This window comes from Apodemus sylvaticus, chromosome 12, assembly GCF_947179515.1.
Source record: "Apodemus sylvaticus chromosome 12, mApoSyl1.1, whole genome shotgun sequence".
Taxonomy (NCBI): domain Eukaryota; kingdom Metazoa; phylum Chordata; class Mammalia; order Rodentia; family Muridae; genus Apodemus; species Apodemus sylvaticus.
The window spans coordinates 2,333,305-2,355,950 of record NC_067483.1 but is presented as its reverse complement, the minus strand read 5'-3'; the positions used below and the strand labels follow the sequence as shown (position 1 = coordinate 2,355,950).

At 37.6% G+C, this 22,646-nt stretch overlaps 2 protein-coding genes across 16 annotated transcripts in view; both read left to right on the top strand.

Annotated features, from left to right (window-relative positions):
• The window catches only part of LOC127697254 (uncharacterized), a 309,028-nt gene that overhangs the window by 12,400 nt on the left and 273,982 nt on the right, over positions 1-22,646 (top strand). The gene's annotated exons all lie outside the window — the stretch shown is intronic.
• Positions 1-22,646, top strand: part of LOC127697253 (ubiquitin-conjugating enzyme E2 pex4-like) — a 71,271-nt gene that overhangs the window by 15,039 nt on the left and 33,586 nt on the right. For all 12 annotated transcript variants that reach the window (XR_007980430.1, XM_052200261.1, XM_052200266.1 and 9 more), the window contains exons 4-5: positions 9,478-9,580; positions 19,567-19,664. Coding sequence is in view for 11 of the 12 variants with exons in the window: in XM_052200261.1 (XP_052056221.1) it covers positions 9,478-9,580; positions 19,567-19,664 (201 nt within the window). In the remaining variant the exon portion in view is untranslated. The remainder of the gene's footprint in view (positions 1-9,477; positions 9,581-19,566; positions 19,665-22,646) is intronic.

Below are 22,646 nucleotides of genomic sequence, written 5' to 3'. Positions count from 1 at the left end.
ACGGCGGCTTTTGCGCATGCGCACGGCGGCTTTTGCGCATGCGCACGGCGGCTTTTGCGCATGCGCACGGCGGCTTTTGCGCATGCGCACGGCGGCTTTTGCGCATGCGCACGGCGGCTTTTGCGCATGCGCACGGCTCTCCCGACAGTCCGTTCTTTTTTTTTTCCTCCCTCCGCCCAGGGAGAAGCAGGACAACTCCGAGCTCGAGGGAGCAAGCTCGACCCTGGGCGCGGGTGTAAATCAGTCACCTGAGCGCTGAGGGGCAGTGCACGCACGTGGGCGGGTGGGGAGTGGCGCGGGCAGTGATCACGGCCCAGAGCGGCCAGGCGGGGAGGGAGCAGGCCGAGTGGAGAGCTGAGGTGGCCGAGGGGCGCGGCCGCTAAGAGGTGACCAAGAGGTGGGGTCTGCACTTGAGGACCAGCATGCCGAGAAGGTAAGAAGTTTCCACCTCCTCTCCTCTTGCATTTGCACTGGGTGGGGACAGAGCCGAGCAGGACGCCCCGGGGCCACAGCGGGACGCGTTCTCCTCTAGAGCAGAGGTGCGAGGAGGCGGGCAGCGGGCGGCGCTCCCGAAATCCACCCCCACCCCTCAACTTGGCCCCAAGTTTTTGAGGCGGCTGCGGGCGGGTGGGCGGGCGGATGGGAGCGAGGGCTTCCCCATGCCTTAGGTGAGCGGCGGGCAGTCGGGGACTCTGGGGACCCGGTACCCTAGGGAAGGGCTCGGGACGCGGGGACCCAAGATACACGGAGCTGCCGGATCCCGCGGCAACTTTCCCAACTTGCTGGCCTGTTCAGGGCCCCGAGCGCGGCTGCGGAGGACGCAGAAGCGGCCAGTCATATCCTGCTAGACAGACAAGTGTGTGCTTTCCTGAAGTGCGGTTCTGAAGCAGCCAGCCCACTGCGTTTACATACATGCGGAATGGATGGAAGGATTTGAGAAGTGAAAGGGGGGCAGAATTAAAAAAAAAAAAAAAACAGTGGTGTTGGAGCTCAGGACAAAACTAGACGGAATCTCCAGTGGGATGAGGCAAAGATTAAAAAACAAACAAACAAAAAAACAAAAAAAACCCCAACTACTTGTAAGTGCCAAGTGGTGGAGGAAACGGGATGGCACAGCACAGGGAGACTCCAGCACACCCCCTGGAAGGACTGGCTTCTCTGCAGCTGGGAAGCACTGTCTGCTTTTGGGAGCTCATTTGTTAGAAATGGGGCTTGACTATGCTTTTTCTTGGAGTTCCCTACCACCCAGTGTCGCTGTTGTTAGCCCCACTTGGGGGCTCAGATACAGAGTGGGTCCTGTGTACATGGGATGTATAAGAAACGGGGTGATAGAAGGTTGACATTTTTCCCTCTTCCCTTCCGCCTGATGTGACATCTCTTGTTTCAGAGATCAAAGTCACAACTGGAATGTAGGAGATGGTACTGTCAAATTCAGACACACACACACACACACACACACACACGCGCGCGCGTACAAAATGCACCTAGGACTGCGGTTACAGTAATGCTGACAGAAATTAAAGAGGTTTTGAAAGCAGCGTGCGATTTATGATGCATCCCATTTACCCTAGAGTCAAGCTGTTGTAAAACTGATGTACAAAAGACATCATAAAATAGTCATGTGTACCCAGGATTATAGTGGCAGAAAGTGACCTGTTTTATTAATTTTTAAGTACTTCATGAACACTTGTAGTTGTTGGATCCTGTGTTTAAGTGAGGGATCAAAACAAAATATGAAATATATCTGCTTAGAGCTGGAGAATTTCTTGTAACGGCATTTTACAGAACATTATAAAAGCCAGTTGCATGCCTTTTCTTCCCCTGGCCAGTGTTACTATTTGTGAACAGAGCTGTTCCCATATACTAATCACTGAGCGGTGGCTAAGTCCATTTGTCTCCCACCGTTTTCTATTCTGCACGTTTAGATGGTTTTGTGCACAGACACACATGCTTTAGGTGGAATTTATTTCTGACACTAAGTGTTTCTGCTCTCAACTTTTCCTCTAGACTAAGCCTTGTGTAAGTTTGATAGAACTTCCTTTCGCTCTTTGGAATCATTCACACGAGAATCCTTTGTGAGCCCTTAAAGGCTCTGTATTTTATATCATATTTGTAGCCGTTTCATTTAAACTTGTTCAGTTTTAATGAACTTCTGAGTTGTAGGTACTCTTTCTGTTCCCGGAGAGCAGTGGATTTAAAATCCAGACTGCTAATTACTTTACCAAAGCATAGGAATGTCTTCACCTGAGGGAAGGGCTAGCAAACCTGAATGTGAACTTTGTGAAGAGGATCTTTCTGGAAGCATGTCTGAAATGCCTTGACCCCCTAATCCTCTGAGAATATTAAGTTGGGTTTGTATATAAAACTTTGGGTAAAAACCAACTTCATGTGACTTTTAAAAATATTGAGGAAATATTAATAGTAGTAGTGTATTGCTAATACCTGACTTACCCTCTTCTGCCTGAGATGTGAGTTATCTGTCAGGCAGGGATATGTGATTACAAAAAGGAGCAGGCAAAAAGCAGGGCTGACTGTTGCTATATTAAAATGTAAGTATTACAGTTTGAATTTTCAAGTGAGAGTTTCTGAGTTCAGTGCTTTACATAACATTTTGTCCTAATCTTGTTTGCTGTCAGGGATGTTTCTTGGTTGTGCAATTGCTGCAGTCAAGAATGCCAATTTGCATTCCATGAGTGTCATTTGATTACTTTTATCTGCGGAGCTCCAAGACCGGCCCAGTCCTCTCATTTCATCTTGCCATGTCATGAGTCAGTGCTGTGTTGTCATTTCAAAAATCTGCCTGATTTAGACAAAAAAGAAAAGTACTTTCATGTTGCAGCCGCAGTCCCCTGCTAACTTGTCAGCAGCAGGATATGATTCACTTGGGCCCAGAAGAATGGAACAGAGAGGCAGGTTAGATGGTTCAATAAAGCCCACGGACAGGTAGTGTGTGATGTCCCCAGAGAGCTGCAGTTAATGAAGAACAGGTCTGCTTAGTTCTCCATGCGCTGACCTGTTGCTGTCCCCACAGTTTTCTCATTTGATCTTTCCCAGCAAATTGATCTTTTCTTGTATTTTATTTGCCTTCCAAGTTAGTCCTTGAGGGACTGAAATTAGCAGAGCAACTTAAGTTGGATAATACAGCTGTTCAGAAAAGAAGAAATTGGACATTGGCAAAAAAAAAGGAGCTATTCTTTTTTGTTGTTCCTGGGAATATTTCCTAGATTAAGGGAGTCCAAAGTAGGTGATGAAGCTAGCGGTTTCCCTTACTTTAAATTTAGAGTTAAGACTCAGGGCTATTTTAAATATTTTGTAAATGTTTGAAAGGTGGCTTCAGCAAGGATGAAGAGTTTGATTTAGCAATGCTCGCACTCACTTGCTTGGCCTGACCTGCCAGGGTAATAGTGGCTTTTATGGCTATTGGAAGACGGACAAAACATCAATGGCATATTGCAACTATGTTATTTATAGTCTTCTAAATAAGTAAAATTCCCTAATATTCAATACTGAATTGCTGAAAAGATTAAACAATAAAAAGTCATTAACAGGATTGTGTGTAATTATTATGGTGCATGAAGATTTTTTTCTATGAATTACCATCAGTATCTTTGTTTTACATAAATTCCACAGACACCCTGTTCATAGATCAGGTTATTCTCTCCTCTGAGGTTTTCCTATTTAAATTTAAAGGTAGGCTTTTAAAATTGAGAGCGGGTTACAAGTTGGGTTTCTTTGAAATGCTTACATGTTGGTTTTTGAGATTAAAATTCATTTTATACAAGGTGAGCATAGTTGATACAGGTTACAGTTTCACTATATTTGACTCTTTTTTGTTGTTGTTGTTGTTGTTTGGTTTTTTTTTGTTTGTTTTGTTTTTTTGTTTTGGTTTTTTTGAGACAGGTTTCTTCCTGGTTGTCCTGGAACTCACTCTACTGTAGACCAGGCTGGCCTTGAACTCAGAAATCTGCCTGCCTCTGCCTCCCAAGTGCTAGGATTACAGGTGTGCACCACCACGCCCCGTTTTATATTTGACTCTTACTATGAGCTTTGAACAGGTTCAGTTTTGCTACATGAGATTACCTCAAAAATAATGACTTTTATCTTTTAAAGATTTATTTGGCTTATTCATTTTACATAGAAATTTTAAAAAATGTAGAAAAAGTAATAAAGTGACATTTCTGAAACTTTTCAGCTTAATGTATTTTTATTTTTTAAGCCAGAGGACAATCTTGCTTTAAAAGAAAAAAAGCAAAACAAGACCCAAAAACCCAGAGAAGGCAAACTTTAAATTTCTGCAGCTTCTTAAAGTAGGAAGATAAAAAGGAGGAAGAAGAAGCTATGTCTTTTGAATCAGGAAAAGTTAAATTTGTTTGAGTAATTCAGAAAATTGGGCATGTTCAACTTAGCCATACCCAGGGGCTCCATAAACAATCGCATAACTGGAGTTTTTTAGAGAGAAATGTTATTTGATAACATAATTATTATTTCAGTATTTGATAATAGAGTGCAAGGTTCTTCTACTTTCTTTGGTTTTCAAAATAATGTATTGCTTGCACAGAGTAGGCCAAGAATTGGATGATGAGATGGCTCTGTGGAAAAGATGTTGTTACCAAGCCTGCTGACCTGAGATTGATTCTTTACATGGTTGAAGAAGTATATCCCTCCCTCCCATCCTTTTTTCTCTGTAGCTTTGGCTGTCCTGGAACACATTCTATACACCAGGCTAGCCTTGATCTCACAGATATCTGGCTGCCTCTGCCTCCTGAGTGCTGGCATTAAGCCAGCTGTGGGATAAGACCCAAATCAAAATGACAAAATGATTTACTAGCACCTAATTATAACAGCCATGGCTGGTTGGTTTTGTGTGTGTATGTTAGTTACTCATGTATTGAAATACATTTGTCTATCCTTCACGGTTATTATTCATACTAATACTCAACTCATAACATTTTTAGCCAGTGGGGCTTCTAACTGATAGCTTTTGTTTTATTTAGTATTGAGAAGAGCCTAACACATTTTATTGAGTATTGAGAAGAGCCTAACATATTTTTTCCTTATGCCCCAGACTTAGAATCTGTCATTTCTTCACAAAACCCTGCTTCACTGTTAGCTGTAAATTTGTATTAGAAGACCATATTGTGGATACTAGGAATGTTCATCATACTGAGATGACTGTTTCCCTGAACCTTTTCTGGTGTATAAGCCTAGTTTTTAAAAAAAACACTTTATGAATTTGTATTGATCCTAATAATTCATGTTTGTTCACTTTTCATATGCTCTCATCTTTTTAGAGACATGTCTGACAGGATCTTCTTTTCCCACCCTCCAAAAGCTGCAATCAGAGAGTATACACTATTATGCTTACTCTTAGTTTTTGTGGATTCATGCCTCTCCCCCTGCCCCAAATTAGTTGATTATTTCTCAGAGCGAGGTCTGATTCTATAGCCTGGGCTGCAAGGGAAGATCCTATTTAAAACAACAGCAGCAATAACCACAACCATTATAGTGTCATATGTCTGTAGTCTTAGCAAAGAGGCTAAAGGGTAAGGCCAGCCAGTCTACATACAAATTTCAGGCCCACTAAGACAAAATCGTGCCTTAAAAAAAACAAAACAAAACAAAAAAAAAACCTGAAAAATCAACCAAATAAAACTACTTGATTGCATGAATTTCATTTGCTCGTGGCTATGGCTACTGTAATTTTTCTATCTATCGAAACCTTAGAGAAACAATTTCCACTTGCACTTTTCCACCTTAACCTTGTTAGTGTTGTTCTAGTTATCTTTACTGCTTATGCTGAAGACGGTTTTGGCTCTCTTTTTTGAACCCAATGGCCTTAATTGAGATAGTGTTTCCATGCTGTAGAAGAGTGAACTTATCATTGTTGGCTATTTACTCTGTTAAACATATTAGCTTCTTTGTTTTCCTGCTTTCCTCTCTGGCAAAAACCCTGATATATTCTGAGGATGTCTCTCAGTGGTAGAAGACTTGCCTAGTGTATGCAAGGTCCAAAGTACAGTCTATAACTCTGCAAAGACAGCCCCTCTCCCAACATATACAACATATATGTGCTGTAGAAATTTAACATTAAGTAAGTTTCCCCCTTTCAAACAAGTATCTCATCTTGTGTTTCCTATTTTAATACATTTGTGTCATTTTAAGAACTAAGATGAGATATACTATGTTCAAATGTAATAAACAACATATATACAAATAATAGTAGATAAACATATCTATGTTCACAGTATTATACAACCATTAACCTTTTCTAGTTTCAAAACCATTTCACCACTTCATCAAGTATCTTCAGTGTTTGTGTTATTTATAAGTATGGACCAACATGCCTAGCATGGTTTTTAAAGAATGACTGCTTTCTTTTTAACTATGTATACATTTGTGTCTGTATATGGGTTTGTGCATTTGAGGCCAGAAGATGGCATCGTCTCCCCTAGAGCTGGAGTTACGCCTAATATGGGTATTGGGAATCAAACTCAAGTTCTCTGCAACTGCTATATCATCTTTTTCTTTTTTTCTTTTCCTCTCTTTTCCTTTCTTTCTTTCTTTTTCTTTTTTTAGATTTATTTATTTATTTTATGTATATGAGTACAATGTAATTGTCTTCAGATACCAGAAGAGGGCATCGGATCCTATAATAGGTGGTTGTGAGCCACCATATGGTTGCTGGGAATTGAACTCAGGACATCTGGAAGAGCAGTCAGTGCTCTTAAATAACGAACCATCTCTCAAGCTCCCTGGTATATCATCTTTTAAGCTCTGAGCCATCTATCCAACTTTTTTTTTTTTTTTTTTTTTTTTTTTTTTTTTTTTGGTTTTTTGAGACAGGGTTTCTCTGTGTAGTCCTGGCTGTCCTGTAACTCACTCTGTAGACCAGGCTGGCCTCGAACTCAGAAACCCACCTGCCTCTGCCTCCCAAGTGCTGGGATTACAGGTGTGCGCCACCACGCCCGGCTATCTATCAAACTTCTAAAACTGGTTTTTGAACATTTAAATCTCCCAAGCTCGCCCTACTTTTTGAAAATGTATTAAGAACAAATACTTTCCAATTCTTCCAAGGGTTATCATTGCTCCATGTATGAAGTTGAAACTTAATATGGCTAACAAAAGCCTTTACTTTCCAGTTTTTGCCATTTTGTCTTGTTTCATTTATGACTCTTTGTTCAGTATAGGCCCAGTTCTTCATTGTAGATATTCTATAAATCTTTCTCTTTCCCTTTCTCCCTCCAAGGCAGGGTCTCATTATTAGTCATGGTCATTTTGCAACTTAACCCACCTCTACTTCCCATGTTCTGGAATAAAATGTGTGTGTCCCTCTGTGCTGCACCCCCTTCCCCCTTTTTAAACTTTTGAGACTAGACATCACAATATAGACTTGGCTGGCCTCAGAGTTGTGGTGCTCTTCCTGCCTTTTTTTTTAAAGCTATTAAAGATTGTTATATGCCCTTCTTTTGTACTTCTTTAACCCCTATTCCTTGTACTACTTTTAGGTTACCTATTTCACATTGTCCTTACTTATATATTTTTCTGGAACAATGAACCCATGATAGTCAAATGCTAGGTAATACAATACAGGCTGCAACTATAATGAATAGGATTTTTAACAGAAGTCAAGATTATTTAATAAATTATTTTTAACATGGTTTCAAAGATAGGAGGGTAGTTCTTGAGCTAGACCTCAAAGGAACCATTCCCATCAACACTAAAGTGTGTATGTGTATTCTTTTTTAGTAGCTAGCAACATAGTTGGGATTCAGTGAAAGGTATATGATTATAAACATAATAAGTTTAAAATGCAAATCATATCTTAATGGTATTTTAAAATACAGATTTTATCTGTTTGCTTTGCTTATTAGATTTATAAAATCTGTGTTCAAAATCCAAGAAAAGAAGTTCTTTGTGTTAAAATACAATTTAATTCTTTATTTTTATCATTTTGTTGTTGTTGTCTGCATGTTGTGATGTACATTAATTACTTTATTGTTAGTTGGACAAAATAATTCATCAAAACAGATTTAGGAAGAATTGTTTATGGTTCATCAATTATTTAGTTTGTCATGCTTGGTAAGGTATGATAGCTGCAATGTGACAGCAGTAAAATGATGAGAGTGGGTATGAGTCTTGTATTCTGTTTCACAATCCTTTTAGAATAGTTCCAACCACATTCCAAATTAAACTGTTTTAGAAGCACCCTCAGACATGCACAAGAGGTATGTCTCCCAAGTAATTTCAAATTCCAGTAGATTGACAAATGAAGATGGACCTAATAGCCCTATATGAAGTTATAATTGTTGAACTAAAACCACCTTTGATTGCTCAAAGTTATGGAGTTAGTGCTTCCATAGTTACCAGCACACTGTTTGGCATTTTATAGTACTCTGTGTTGTATTATATTTGCTTTCATGATTAGATGGCTTATCTTGATGATGGGCAAGTACTGTATGAGAATCATGTACTCATTTAGATTTCTGGCAAGTCCTTTCTGAACTGCTCTTAAACATGTTTTGTCCTTACTCACTGCCCAGTTTGAATCAGTCAGTCCTCAGCTCTCTTGACAAAATAATAACTTTTCTGGTGATTGTATACTTACTATCATGATTCTTATCCTGCCTTCAAAGATGATAGTATATTAAAATTATCAAATTATATAGTATACCTATTATATATACCTATAGGTATATATAGTATACCTCTAATGTCAGTTACACTTACTTAAGGCTATTTGAAAAACTCATGCGATCTGCCCATTACAAAGACATCCTTATTTTATTACGTCCATCTCTGTAAACTCTTAAGGTTATACTCTTCCTAACCTGTTGTTTGATGATCCTTTGTTGGCCTTTGTTTTTCTACCTTACTAGTTCCTTGTCTCGATTCTTAATTTTCTGCCCTCATCATCTATTCTTCATGGCAGAACACTGTTTAGAAGAGAAGAATCTTATGATACCATCACTATTTCTGTAGGCACCAGCTATTCTTAGAAAGCTATTCCTGTTGCATAGTTGAATGTACCTCAAGGCATCATGGCAATCAGACAGATGTTAATGTAAGTAAGAGTTGAAAACACTCGGCAATTCTGACGTAAAAGTGCTTTTGGTTGTTTTTTAAGAATTAGTCTTAAAGGCTATAGAAAACTTGCCATTTCTGATTTGATTTGACTTTTGATTTTCTTTCAACTAAAATCTCTTGTGAGAATCAGCCTTATTTGCATTTTGATTGCTTCTCATAAAACCTACCCAGAATGCTAAGAGCTTTGGTTGAATCCCAAGGTAGATGTAGGAAGACAAAACAATTCCATCTGGATAGGTTAATATACCCATGGCTTCCTTGTTGTATGGAAATGTTATAGTTATGAAGCAGCATTTTAATAGTTTTCATGGTTTATAGCTTATTTATGGTCATACTTTACCTGTTGGAGAAAAACTGTTTTAAAGTTTTTATTGAAATTTTCTTTTTCCACAGAACTCAACAAAAATCCAGTGGGAGGCTTTTCAGCAGGTTTAATAGACGACAATGATCTCTATCGTTGGGAAGTCCTTACTATTGGTCGTCCAGATACACTTTAGTAAGTATACTGGAACTGACATCTTCACTCCTTCAACTAAAATTAAAACTTAATTTTGAAAATTGAAAAAAATTCTAAAGTAGCAAGCAAAATGGTTTTTTCGAGTATCATTTCAATGTGATCATGTGTAGAGCCTTTGTGTTATGCTTGGAGCTCTAATGTCTAAAACATGTTTTTAAAAAGATAGCTTCAGAAATTTAAGCTATGTTGCTGCGGGAATAAATATGTTATGAAAAGCTTTTTCTAGTGAGGTTATATGTAACCCTCCCCCCCACACACACACACACACAGGGTTTTTCTGTGTAGCCCTGGCTGTCCTGGAACTTTCTCTGTAGACCAGATTGACCTCAGAATCAGAGATCTGCGTGGTTCTGCCTCCTGAATCCTGGGATTTAAGATGTGTGCTATGTGCTACTATTGCCTGACTGTAAATAATTTACACACACACACACACACACACACACACCCCTTCTATAATTTAGGATATTAATTTTTGTAAGCTTGGAGGAGAAGAGAAAATTTCATCTCTAATTATATATTTATGTGTGCTTCTGTGAGATTATGTTCATGTGAATGAAGGTGCACTAGGAGGCCATAGCTGTTGGATCCCCTGGAGCTAGAGTAACACCTGATTATAAACTGTTTGATATGAGTATTAAGATCAAATTCAAATCCTTTAGAGGCTCTTAACCTCTGAGCCATTGCTCCAGCCAAAAGAGAAAAAAGTCCTATGCAATTTAGAGAAATTTCTCAGTAGTTAAGAGTACTGAGGTCCTAGGTTCAATTCCCTATGGAAATGATTTTCCTTCTCATGTTTACCATGCCTTGACCCCAAAGGAAACACCATAATTAAGGATGACAGTTTTACTTTTTTTTTAACACCACTTTTTAAAAATAATTTATTTTTCTTTTATGTTCATTAGTGTTTTGACTTCATGTAGGTCTGTGTGAGGGTGTTTGATCTCCTGGAACTGGAATTATAGACAAGTGTGAGCTGCCATGTGGGCTCTGGGAATTGAACCCAGGTCCCCTGGAAGAGCAGCCAGTGCTCTTAACTGCTTAGCTACCTCTCCAGCCCCAGTTTTAGTGTTCTTAATGCCTTATTTATTAAAGAATAAGATTGCAATTTTTTTCTTTTTAAAAACAGCTCCTTTTTATGTAATTAAATCGATTAATATCTATGTGTATGGTGTTTTGCATGCATATATATTCACTGTGTTTGTCTGGTATCTGAGGAGGTGGATGGCATGGGAACCTCTAGAACTGTACTTATAGATGGCTGTGACCTGTCCACCAATAGGTGCTGGGAATTGAACCTAGGGCCTCTGGAAGAACAGCCAGTACTCTTAACTAATGAGACATCTCTCTGCCCCTGAGATTTTTACATAGAATGTATTCTGTATATCTGTGTTTTACGACTTAAGGGAACTTTCAAGGTCTATTTTAATAATTTTATAACCTGGTCTTCACAGAGTATAGTTTATAAGACTATATTTTGTTAGTTTAGTGTTAGGACATAAAATAACTTATTAACTGACTACCAGTTGTTGAAAATGAGGCGAATGAGCTAGAGAATGATAACAGATCTTTACATCTGCAATTCTTTGCGACTGCACTTCCTTCTTGTAAGTCCTTCCCCCTAGCCCTCAAGTAGCTGTTTGAATATATATATATATATATATATATATATATATATATATATATATATATTCAAAAAGTGGATATATATAAAAAGAAGGGCTGGTGAAGATGACTCAATAAATGTTTGCTATAGATATGTGATGACAATTCCCAGAACCCATGTAAAAAAAGTGTTATGTAGTAGCCTGTGTTTGTGATCCCAACACTCCTGTTGCAAGATGAGAGATAGAAATAGAAGAATTAACCCAGTTATCTTGGAGTAGACATTTGGCAGAAATGAGGGAAGCTCCCTCAAAAATAAGGTGGAAAAAGAGAGGAAAAAGTTAAAGCAATGTGGGAGTTCATGTTTTACACAGTGGGCAAAGGGTGGTTCATGCTTTGTTATAGTTTTTAGCAGTCATTGTTGCTCATATGTTTGTTTTGTTTTTGTTTTTGTTTTTGGATTTGGTTTTTTGAAACAGGTTTCTCTGTGTAGCCCTAGCTGTTCTGGAAATCACTCTGTAGACCAGGCTGGCCTTGAACTCAGAAATCCGCCTGCCTCTGCCTCCCAAGTTCTGGGATTAAAAGCTTGCGCCACCACTGCCCGGCTTCATATGTTTCTTTGAAAACAACATATGTTTCCTTTAAAATTGATATATTTGCATCCATCAGTTTTGCCAGTTGATTTAGGTGAATCTGGTCATGGCATGGCATTAGGATTCTTTCATAGCTGCGAATAGCCACCGGAAACCAGTTTAGAGATAACTCCCTCACAATCACATTGTTATTTGAGGTAAATTTTATAAATTTTGCAAATCATACTATGTAAGTAACCTGGTCTATGATCCTAACACAGTTCTGGTCTGTTCTTCATGTTTATTCTTCTGTGTTTAAAATAGTGTTTGGTTTTATTCCCTCCAGGCACAGTACCTCTAGGGGATACAGAGGAACATTTTGATGATAGGATTCCTTTACCCTTAGTGTAGCTATAAAATAATGAGAATTATTCTCCTAAACCAAGTTCTTATGGAACATTGTTTAGGAATCCAGGCTTAAAGCTTCAACTCTTAAGGGATCACTGAATTTTTTATCCTTACATGCATTTGTGTCAAGTATTATTAGTTGATCAACAAACACACACACTTCTGGGTTTTTAGAAGATAGCTACTCGAGCATGTGGTGCAAACTTTTAATCCCAGCACCAGGCAGCAGGGCTCCATAGTGATACCCTGTCTCATATAAAGTCCATATAGTAAGACCATTTTAGTTAACAGCTCATTCTTTTTATTAACACCCCATTTTACTGCCCCCTCCCCGCGCACGTGTGTGAGGCCAGGTTGGCCTCAAACTCAGAAATTTGCTGGCTTTTGTCACTTGAGTGCAGGAATTAGAGGCATGTATAACTACTGCCCAGCTTATTTTTTTTATCTATAATTATGTGCTCATGTTGTAGAAATTTTAAATCCCAATCCCGAGTTTCTACCCTCCTTTGATCATTCAGTTCCTGGATAAAAGACACACTCAAACTTTGTATTTGTAATAAGCCTTAATCAGCATTAAGAGCTGGGGGGATATCTATCCTCTATACTATTATTTCTGTTTCCCAGCCAATAGTCCTATTATATAATTTGCCATGTTTCTTCTGGGTTGCACTTAACTCTAACTGGGATACAACATGGCCATTATTTCAAGATTAATCTAACTGGTGGCAGCTTCTCCTCCATTCACTTCCTTCTTTCCCTTTCTCAAGGTTTTCCTCTGACCTCCAGCCCTGGAATCCTAATCCCTGCCTATGTCTGTAGGCTGTGAGCATCTTTATTTACCAATGGGAAATAACTTGGGGCCCAGGTCACATAGCATCAATTGACTCTACTTTAGGACTCTCTGGTCTTTGGAGCAATGCTAATACTGGTCTTGAGGAACCAGTATTAGCACTAGAATACAAGCAATATCAAGCCAACCCAGTACATATACAGGTCTCTGTGTAGGTATGTGTATGTGAGTGGAGTTGCTTCTCAGAGGTTAAACTTGTAAGATCTCATTGGAGCTGTGCTTGTAGTGGTTGTGAGCCACCTGACTCCTCAAACAGATCAATGCTGTTAACTGCTGAACCATCTGCCATCTATTCAACTCTGGTTGTGGGTTATAAAATGTATTTCTCAGTGTATGTTTCTAAAAGTGTTGGCTGTTGGTTTGTAATGTGAATAGCAGACATGTTTGTGGCAACTTTGAATGTATTAATGAGACACTGGCCACTTTATCCAGTGCTTTTCTGAAATCTGTAACTTTTGTTTAGGAAAGAAGAAAACGTGTGCCTGGGACAGGTCCTGGGAAAATAGCTAGAAAGGTGTCAGGACAAAGGACAGGGAAAGATTTTATAAATGGAAGCTTTTTAAAATGTTACTTGTTGGGGGAGATAGGTACTAGGACAATTTTATTAGAGTTTGAAAGAAAAACCTGAGATCTGGCAAACTAAATCTTAATAGCTTCTTAGTGGAGGACAACGGAGGAGAGAAGGAGAAGACCCTGCCATTTAAACTGTCCACATAAGAGGTTAGTTTACATGGCTGTGGTGGAGGGTGGGAGGGAGCTTAGAAAAAGAGTAAGGAAAGACAAAATGTTGGGGAAAGGGCCAAGTGGTAAGGCAGTGGCTCTCAACCGGTGAGGCACAACCCCTTGTGGTGGTTGAATGACCCTTTCATAGAGGTCATATCAGATACCATCCTGCATATCATATTTACATTTATGATTCATAACAAAAGCAAAATTACAGTCATGAAGTAGCAGCAAAAAATTATTTTATTGTCGGAGGTCGCCACAACATGAGGATTGCAACATTAGAAAGGTTAAGAACTACTGTGTTAGGGAAGTGTGCTTACAAAAGAAAGATAAAAGGCTGGAGAGATGGCTCAGCAGTTAAGAGCGCTGACTACTCTTCCAGAGGTCCTGAGTTCAATTCCCAGCAACTACATGGTGGTTCACCACCATCGTTAGTGGGATGTGATGCTCTTTTCTAGTGTGTCTGAAGATAGCTGCAATGTACTCATATATAAAATAAATAAACCTTAAAGGAAGGGGTGGATGGGGGAACAGGGGGAGGGAAGAGGGCTTATGGGACTTTCGGGGAGTGGGGAGCCAGAAAAGGGGAAATCATTTGAAATGGAAGTAAAAAATATATCGAATAAAAAAAAAGGATAAAGAAGACAAGGAAAAGCAGACAGACTTAAATGACATTTACAAGGCTGTTAATTCTAAGTACTTTATAGTATGTTCTTAAAAAGCACTTATTGACTTAAGTGCAAGAAAGTGATCTTGTAGTTATTTCAATAATGTGAAGAGGATAGACTGATTGAAAATAAGTTGGCATGGATTTGAGTGGTATTTAAATCTCAGTGATAGTGGTCTGAGGTGATAACTCAGAGAAAGTGTTATGCCAAAATTCTGTAAAAATATGGTATGCTGTTTTGTGATAGTATAACTAACCTTCACTTAATTACCAAAGGACACTCCACACTATTTTCAGTCTGTGTAATCAGTGCCTAGTACATTTAAGTGTTACTTTAAGACTGATAGTTGCCATGGCTGTTACAGAGAGAAACATCTTGAAAAACAAAACAAAAAGATTGATAGTTACTGAGTATTTATGTAGTGTGATGGCTTATATGCTTGTTCCAAGCAGTGGCACTATTAGGAGGTGTGGCCTTGTTGGAATAGGTGTGTCACTGTGGGTGTGAGCTTAAGACCCTCATCCTAGCTGCCTCGAAGTCAGCCCTACTAGCTGCCTTCAGATGAAGATATATAACTCTCAGCTTCTCCTGTACCAGTGAGTATCTGGATTCCTGCTTTGATAACAATGGACTAACCTCTAAACTGTAAGCCAACCCCAATTAAATATTGCCTTTTATAAGACTTGCCTTGGTCGTGGTATCTGTTCACAGTAGTAAAACCCTAAGACATGTAGTTATTTTACCCATCTTCACCTAGCATAATGTTTTTAAAATCTGTATCCAATATTGAATTTTTCTAGTGCTGCCAAGAATAGATTTTCTTAGCCAGGTTTGGTGGTGCATGTCTTTAATCCCAGCATTTGGTAGGAGGCAGAGACAAGCTGATCTTTGAATTTGAGGCCAGCCTAGTCTATAGAGAGAATTCTAGGACAGTCAGTGCTACAGAGAGAAACCCTATCTTGACCCAAACCACTTCCTCCAAGTAACTTTTCTTATGTGTATAACATTTGGAAAGAAAGGACCAAGCTCTTTAGGCAAGTGCTGGACCACTGACAGATTCTGAACCCCAAAATAGAGTTTTTTGTTTTTGTTTTTAATTGAAAAGGGGGTCTTGATATGTAGTTTGGGTTACTTTAAATTCAGTAGGCCTTCTGCCTCATACTTTCCAATGCTAGATTATAGGCATGTGCCATACCCAGTTAAGACTTTTGTGATTTAATTTACAAAAATAACAAAAGGAGGTTTTGTGCCAGAAATATGACCTTGGTTTCAAATGTTCAGCAGTTGGTTATATAATTCCTTAACATCATGTTAATTGTTCTACCAATACTTTCTACATGGAGAAATATTTTTACTTCACTGCTACTTCAATGTCTTTTTTCGTCCCCATAGTCAAATCTTTTTATGTGTGAACAATAATAAATACAGTCTGTCTGTCTACTTTGTGATTTTTACCTATGAGTTTTTTAGTTCCTCTGTCCTAACTTGACACTGAAAGTTTGTATACTCACAAATTGGCTGCCACTAAGCCAGGTGGGTTTTTTTTTTAATTTTTTAATTTATTAATTATTTTATTTATTTATTTATTTATTTATTTATTTATTTATTTATTTATGTAAGGTGGTTTTTTTGGGGAGTGGGTAAAGTGAGGTAGGAGAGGCACAGGTAGATGATCCTTAGGTAAAGTAGAGGATAAGTGAATCCATTTAAAAAAACATTTGAGAACTAGCGTAATTATTAGAAAAACATCTGCCTTAAAATTTTTTAGGGCAACACTATTAAGTAAATTTGACAATTACTTATTTAATTACACAATTTAGAGGGGCAGTAGCTACTTTTTAGCATGAGAATTCCAGTCAGATATTGTGAAGCTTTTGAATGAATTAAATCAACCAAAATGAAGTGACCTGGGAGAAATGAGGTGCAGATATTTTGTAGAGACTTTTCTAATACCCCTTTACATATATTCTTGGCTCTTTTATGGATTTTTTGCTTTCTCAAATTCTGTCTGTCTACTTATTTTCTACTCTAATTTTAAAATGCTTATTTTTAAGACTAATTACTTTCTTTTTAATCCTTGATATCTGTGCTACATGTTATGTTCATCCCTCCATGGGAAAAAAACAGCTTTTAAAAAAACTAAAAAGATTGTGTTCATGTGTCTGAATGAGTAATATAAACATCACATGGGTGCAGGTGCCCCTGGAGGCCTGAAGAAGGCACTGGATCCCTGAAATTGGAGGACCAGGCAGCTGTGAGCTGCCACATGCAGATGCTGAGAACTGAGCCTTTGCAAGAGTAGTAAGTGCTCTGTGTCATTCCTCCAGCCTTACATCATTCCTTTTTCATGGTTATGCTTTATACTAGCTTTATTTTATTTTTTTTCACTTCTAGCTAATTTCTGATGACTTATTATTTGGAGGCCGGGTCTCATGTATCCAAGACTAGCCTTCAGTACCTTGCTATATATTAGAGGACCTCTGTTCCTAGTTGTCTTTCTGCTAGTCTCCTCCCATTGCCTCAGAAACTAGTTTTATTCCTTTTTTAGAGACCTTTATTTGTATTATGTACCACCCTCTTTTAATCCCCCACCCTTAAAATCAAGAGAAAAGATCTTTCTCAGGCTGATATGGTCTTTATTATTTGACTAGGCTGGCCTTGAACTTATGAGAATCACCTTGAGTTGCCAAGCATGCACAACCACACAGACTCTCCATATATAAATGTTAATTTTTTCACCAAATTATCCCCTTCATTGTGCGCTTTACCATTTTTCCATTTAATCTTTTATGAACTTTTTCTTACTGTTTTCATCAAGTGTGATTTTCTTTTCAGACTCTGAGCCCTCAGCTTACCTCCTTACTATTTGGAAATATTTGATATTAATAGCACGCCCTAGCTCCCCACGTCCCCTTTAATGTTTACCCTGTGCATGCAGTGCCTATGGAGTCCAGAAGAGGGCGGCTGATAGCCTTGGAATTAGAGTTACAGATGCTTGTCTCTGTGTGTGTTGGGAATTAAACCCTGGTTTTCTGGAATATCAGCTAGTTCGCTCAACTGCTAAATAATCTCAAACATTTTTTAAGCAGAAAAAATTAATAAAATCCAGTATTTATAATTAAAATTTCAATCTGTACTGAAATGTGCAAAGCACATTGAAAGGATCCCATGTCTTATATCCTACAGTTGATAACTGTTACATGTAACGTGTTGTTCTTATTGTTATTATTGCTGTTATCATCATCATCATCATCATCATCATCATCATTTGATTTTGTTTTTGAGACAGGGTTTTCTCTATGTGTCTTTGGCTGTCCTGGAACTCACTCTGGAAACCAGGCTGGCTTCCAACTCAGAGCCTGGCTTTTTTCTTTTGAGATAGGATCTCTGCCATTTTTTCTTTCCTATATTCTTTTTAAAAATTAATTTATGTTTATGAATGCACTGTAGCTGTTTTCACATATATCAGAGGACATCAGATCCCATTACAGATGGTTGTGAACCACCATGTGAAATTGAACTCAGGACCTCTGGAAGAGCAATCAATGAGTGCTCGAACTGCTGAACCATCTCTCCAGCCCCTCACTTTTTTTTTTAGTATACATATATAGCAATATCTCTATTCATAATCCCGCACTACAATCCTCCAAGCTCATAACCACAGTGACTAGAGACTTCCCCCAAACTTGAAGGATGAAGAACAGCATTCTGTTGAGTGTTAACATTACACATGGGCTTAAACAGACCTGCAAATAGTCAGCAGGATTGGAACCTGTGCTTGGAGAAGGGATTTCTAGTCTATTGCCTTAACCACTTGGCTGTGACCACAGCTGTGTTTCTATTTTTATGTCAGTGTACAAATATCTGTCCCCATCTTTTAAAAATTACTTATTAGTATGAGTGTGCATAATGTGTATGTGGGTATGTGCTCCACAGCATAGATAAAGAGGCCAGGTGACAAATTTGTAGAGTTTGTTCTTTCCATCCATCATTAAGTAGGTTTTGGTGACAGAGCTCAGGTGTCAGGCTTGTGTATCAAGTGCCTTTATTTCCTGAACCATCTTATCAGTCTAATACACACCTTTTAGAGACTGGGTCTTGCTGTGTAGCCCAGAATGACCTTGAGCTAGATATCAGGTGCTAGAATTCCATGTGAATATCACCATTTAGTCATTTTTGCTTCCTAAGGCTGACTTGATTTCTTCTAGCTGTATGGACAGTTACTTGTGAGTTGCCATTTGGGTGCTGGGAATCAAACCTATATCCTCTTCAAGAATAAGTACTCTTAACAATTGAATAATTTCTGTAGTCTCCAGTTAGCATTCACATAATTCATCTGCTCAGGGATTGCTTTTCACAGTGGACTGGGTCCTCCCATGTCAGTCATCAGTCATGACAATCTTTCACAGACATTATCATAGGCAAATATGACCCAGAAAATTCTTTAATGGAAGTGTTCTCCTTTCAGGTGGTTCTAGGGTCAAATAGATAATAAAAACTAACCAAGACACAAGCCATTTTCAGAGTGTTACTGGGTAGTACATTAGATAGTACAGACAGAGTATCAATATTGCAGCATTTCCATTCTGGAAAGTTAGTAGTATAAAACCTCTCTGGGAGACGTTTTTATTTATTACTGTCCTTCTAATGAAGTTTTAATACATGATGAAATGAACAAACGAGATAAATAGAAGTATGGCAATCTGATACCAGAAAGGGAAATCACAAAATATATGCCTAAACTTTAAGATGAGAAAGAGGTCTGGGTATGACCAGAGCATAGAAGAAAGATTATTTGAAACCAATATAGAAAATTCAGCAAATTGAATCATGTAGACAAGATTAAACTTCCTGAATTTAATTTGAAGACATATACTGAAAAGACTTTTACCATATCACCAATAATCTGATCTGGACACCTCTGTTTCCAAGTGTTCCTTTTAGTTTTACTAATTACCTGAGAGTTTAGCAAAGCAGAACTTATAGTAGTTTATTAAATTGTGTATTTGTATTTAGGAAACTAGTATTTTTGTCTACCTTTTTTGTTGGCTTATCATCTGTACCCTTTTATTTGTCTGATTGAGTACTTATAAAGAATAACTTAAATTCATGAACCTGCTTTTTCTTTTATTTTTTCAGTGAAGGTGGTGTTTTTAAGGCTTATCTCATTTTCCCAAAAGATTATCCCCTCCAGCCTCCTAAAATGAAATTCATTACAGATATTTGGCCCCCAAATGGTAAGTTTTCTAATTTTATTTTCACATTTGCAAGTTTAATGATCTGTCACTAAAGATTTCACAACTATCTCAGTAAAAGTGCTAAGTGATTTTATGGGTTTTTTTGTGCATATGGTCTTGTAATTGACTCTAAATACAAAGGTTCTTAGGTTCTTTCCTTCCTTCCTTCCTTCCTTCCTTCCTTCCTTCCTTCCTTCCTTCCTTCCTTCCTTCTTTCCTTCCTTCCTTCCTTCCCTTCCTTCCTTCCTTCCTTCCTTCCTTTCCTTCCTTCCCTTTTCTTTCTTTTTTCTTAGTTTTCTGCTTTGTTTGGAGATGAGGAGTAGCAGGCTTGAGTTCCAGATCAACATGGACCTCACTATGTAGCTAAAGTTTGCCTTGAACTTTTGGTAATCTTTGTGTCTTAAGTTGCCAATTGGTCGGCTTACAGGCAAGAGCTGCTACCACACTCTGGGAGTGTTTACCTAGCATGCACAAAATCTTAGATTTGCTCTTCAACATTGCATAAAATGTATGTGGTGATGATGCAAACATGTACTCTTCTAGCTATATAACAAAGAAAGTTGTAAAGGTGTATCCCAAAATCTTATAGATTGCAGAATTATTTATGTTAGCTAAAAAGTTATGGCTAAAAGTTAGCCATAATACTAGTGCCTATCAGTTGATGAAAGTAAAAGCAAAATACTGCATATACATATAATGAAACGTGATTTGATTTATAAAAGTGTTTGGTATGATTTGGTAACAAAAAAGTGAAACCAGATGCCTTTGGTATCTGTCAGTGTCTGCCTTCACATGCATGGCCATACACAAGCATATGTTCATACATGGAAAATAAATATTTTTTTTCAAATTAACAAACAGATGGAAGCAATCATTTAATAATTCCACTTATGAAATTTCAAGAATATGCAACTCTGAAGAGTATATTCATGGTTGTTTAGGACTGCTGGACAGCTTTAAGGGGAGAAGGGTCAATATAGATTATAAAAGAATTTGTGGGGGTGGTAATGACGACAAAAGTTCCTAAAAATGTGTGTGCTTGGTTGTATAACTGAGAAGTGTACTATATAGAAACAATTGGATTGTATGCTTCAACTAGATGAATAATGTGTTGGGTGTTAAAGTTATTATGGAGATAGCTGGTAAAATTGTTCAGTGAGTTAAAGTTCTTGCCATGGAAGCCTAGTAATCTGAGTTTGATCCCTGGAATCCAAATAGAGGTAGAGATCGCATTCCACTAAGTTATGCTCTGGCCTCTGCACATGGTCTGTGGCCTATGTGTTCATAGATACACACAATAATAATAATAAAATAATTTCCAAAAACACTACATAGCAAATAGTAATTTGTGTAGCTTAGATGTATGTCAGTTTAGACCTCACTCTCTCTTCTGTTGTTGGTTTTTACTTGTTTGTCATTTTGGTTTAGATTTTTTGTTTGTTTGTTTGGTTGGTTGGTTCTTTTATTTTTGAGACAGGTTGTCACTGTAACATTGGCTGGCCTGAAATTATGTATGTAGATCAGGCTGGCATTAAACTCAGAAATTATCCTGCTTTTGCCTGTCATGTGCTGGAATTAAAGATTTGTACTGTCATGCCTAGCTTTCATACAGGGTTTTCAAGTGGATTTAGTATTAGAAATAAATCCGTTTGTAAAGAGCAATGAGATGAAAGGGAAAAAATAACAGACAAAACATTGTATGGGGAATTAAGAGCATTTTGGCAAAATAAATGTAAATGTTAAGTGTATAGCTAGCTATAGAGTTAATAATTAACATCTCACAGAGAACATAGTTGTCATTCAACATACTTTTGGAAATGTTGCTTAAATCAGAGATCACTAGAATTTAAACAGTGTCAGTATAGAAGAACTTTTGTCTTGAATAAGACAGCCATAATGGCATCAGTGTTTATTTCTGATGACTATATAAATGACATATTTATTTTAAAAGTGTGATTCGGCATGATTCTAATTTTGGTCATTCAACTTGGAATGCATTCTACCAACATTTAATGATGAATCTTGAAGACATGATAATTGAAATATGACAAATTTAAAAGAACAAAACTGATTGTGTGATTCTGCTTCAGTGAAATATTTAATTAAAATAGAACGGGGCATTTTAGACACTGAAGATTTAGGGAAAGTAAAGAATTTGTATAGGCAATTTGATTTGAGGAAGATGTATAGTGGTTGTAATTGTGTATCATTGTGATTTTTAATTCTTAACTGAGAAATGGAAAAAATTGTAATTTTATTTGCTATATATAGTACAATAAAAATAAATTTCATGTCAACAGATATTAATCTGTTAATTAATGAGATAGATATTCTCATTTTTGAAGTGACGTGTAAAATTAAAATATTTTAAGATTCTATAGCTTTAAATCTAAAATGATTCAAATTTAAATGACTAGTAATTGTTTTTGTTTCTTGAGACAGGGTTTCTCTGTGTAGTCCTGGCTGTTCTGGAGCTCACTCTGTAAACTAGACTGGCCTCTAACTCTTAGAGATCTTCCTGCCTCTGCCTTCTGAGTACTGGGACAAAAAACATTCACCATTACTGTTCTACCAAATGATTGCTTTTTAAAAGTCATTTTCTTTTAAAATTGTTATTATTATTATTGTGGTGTTTGCTTATGTATGTGTGTATGTATGTATGTATCCACCCATCCTATCTATCTATCTATCTATCTATCTATCTATCTATCTATCTATCTATCTATCTATCTATCTATCTTATCTATCTATCTATCTATCTATCTATCTATCTATCTATCTATCTATCTATCTATCTTATCTATCTATTATGTATCTTATCTATCTATCTATCATCTATCTATCTATCTTATCTATCTATCTTATCTATCTATTATCTATCTATCATCTATCTATCCTATCTATCTATCTTATCTATCTATCTTATCTATCTATCTTATCTATCCTATGTATCTATGTATCTATCTATCTATCTAATCTATC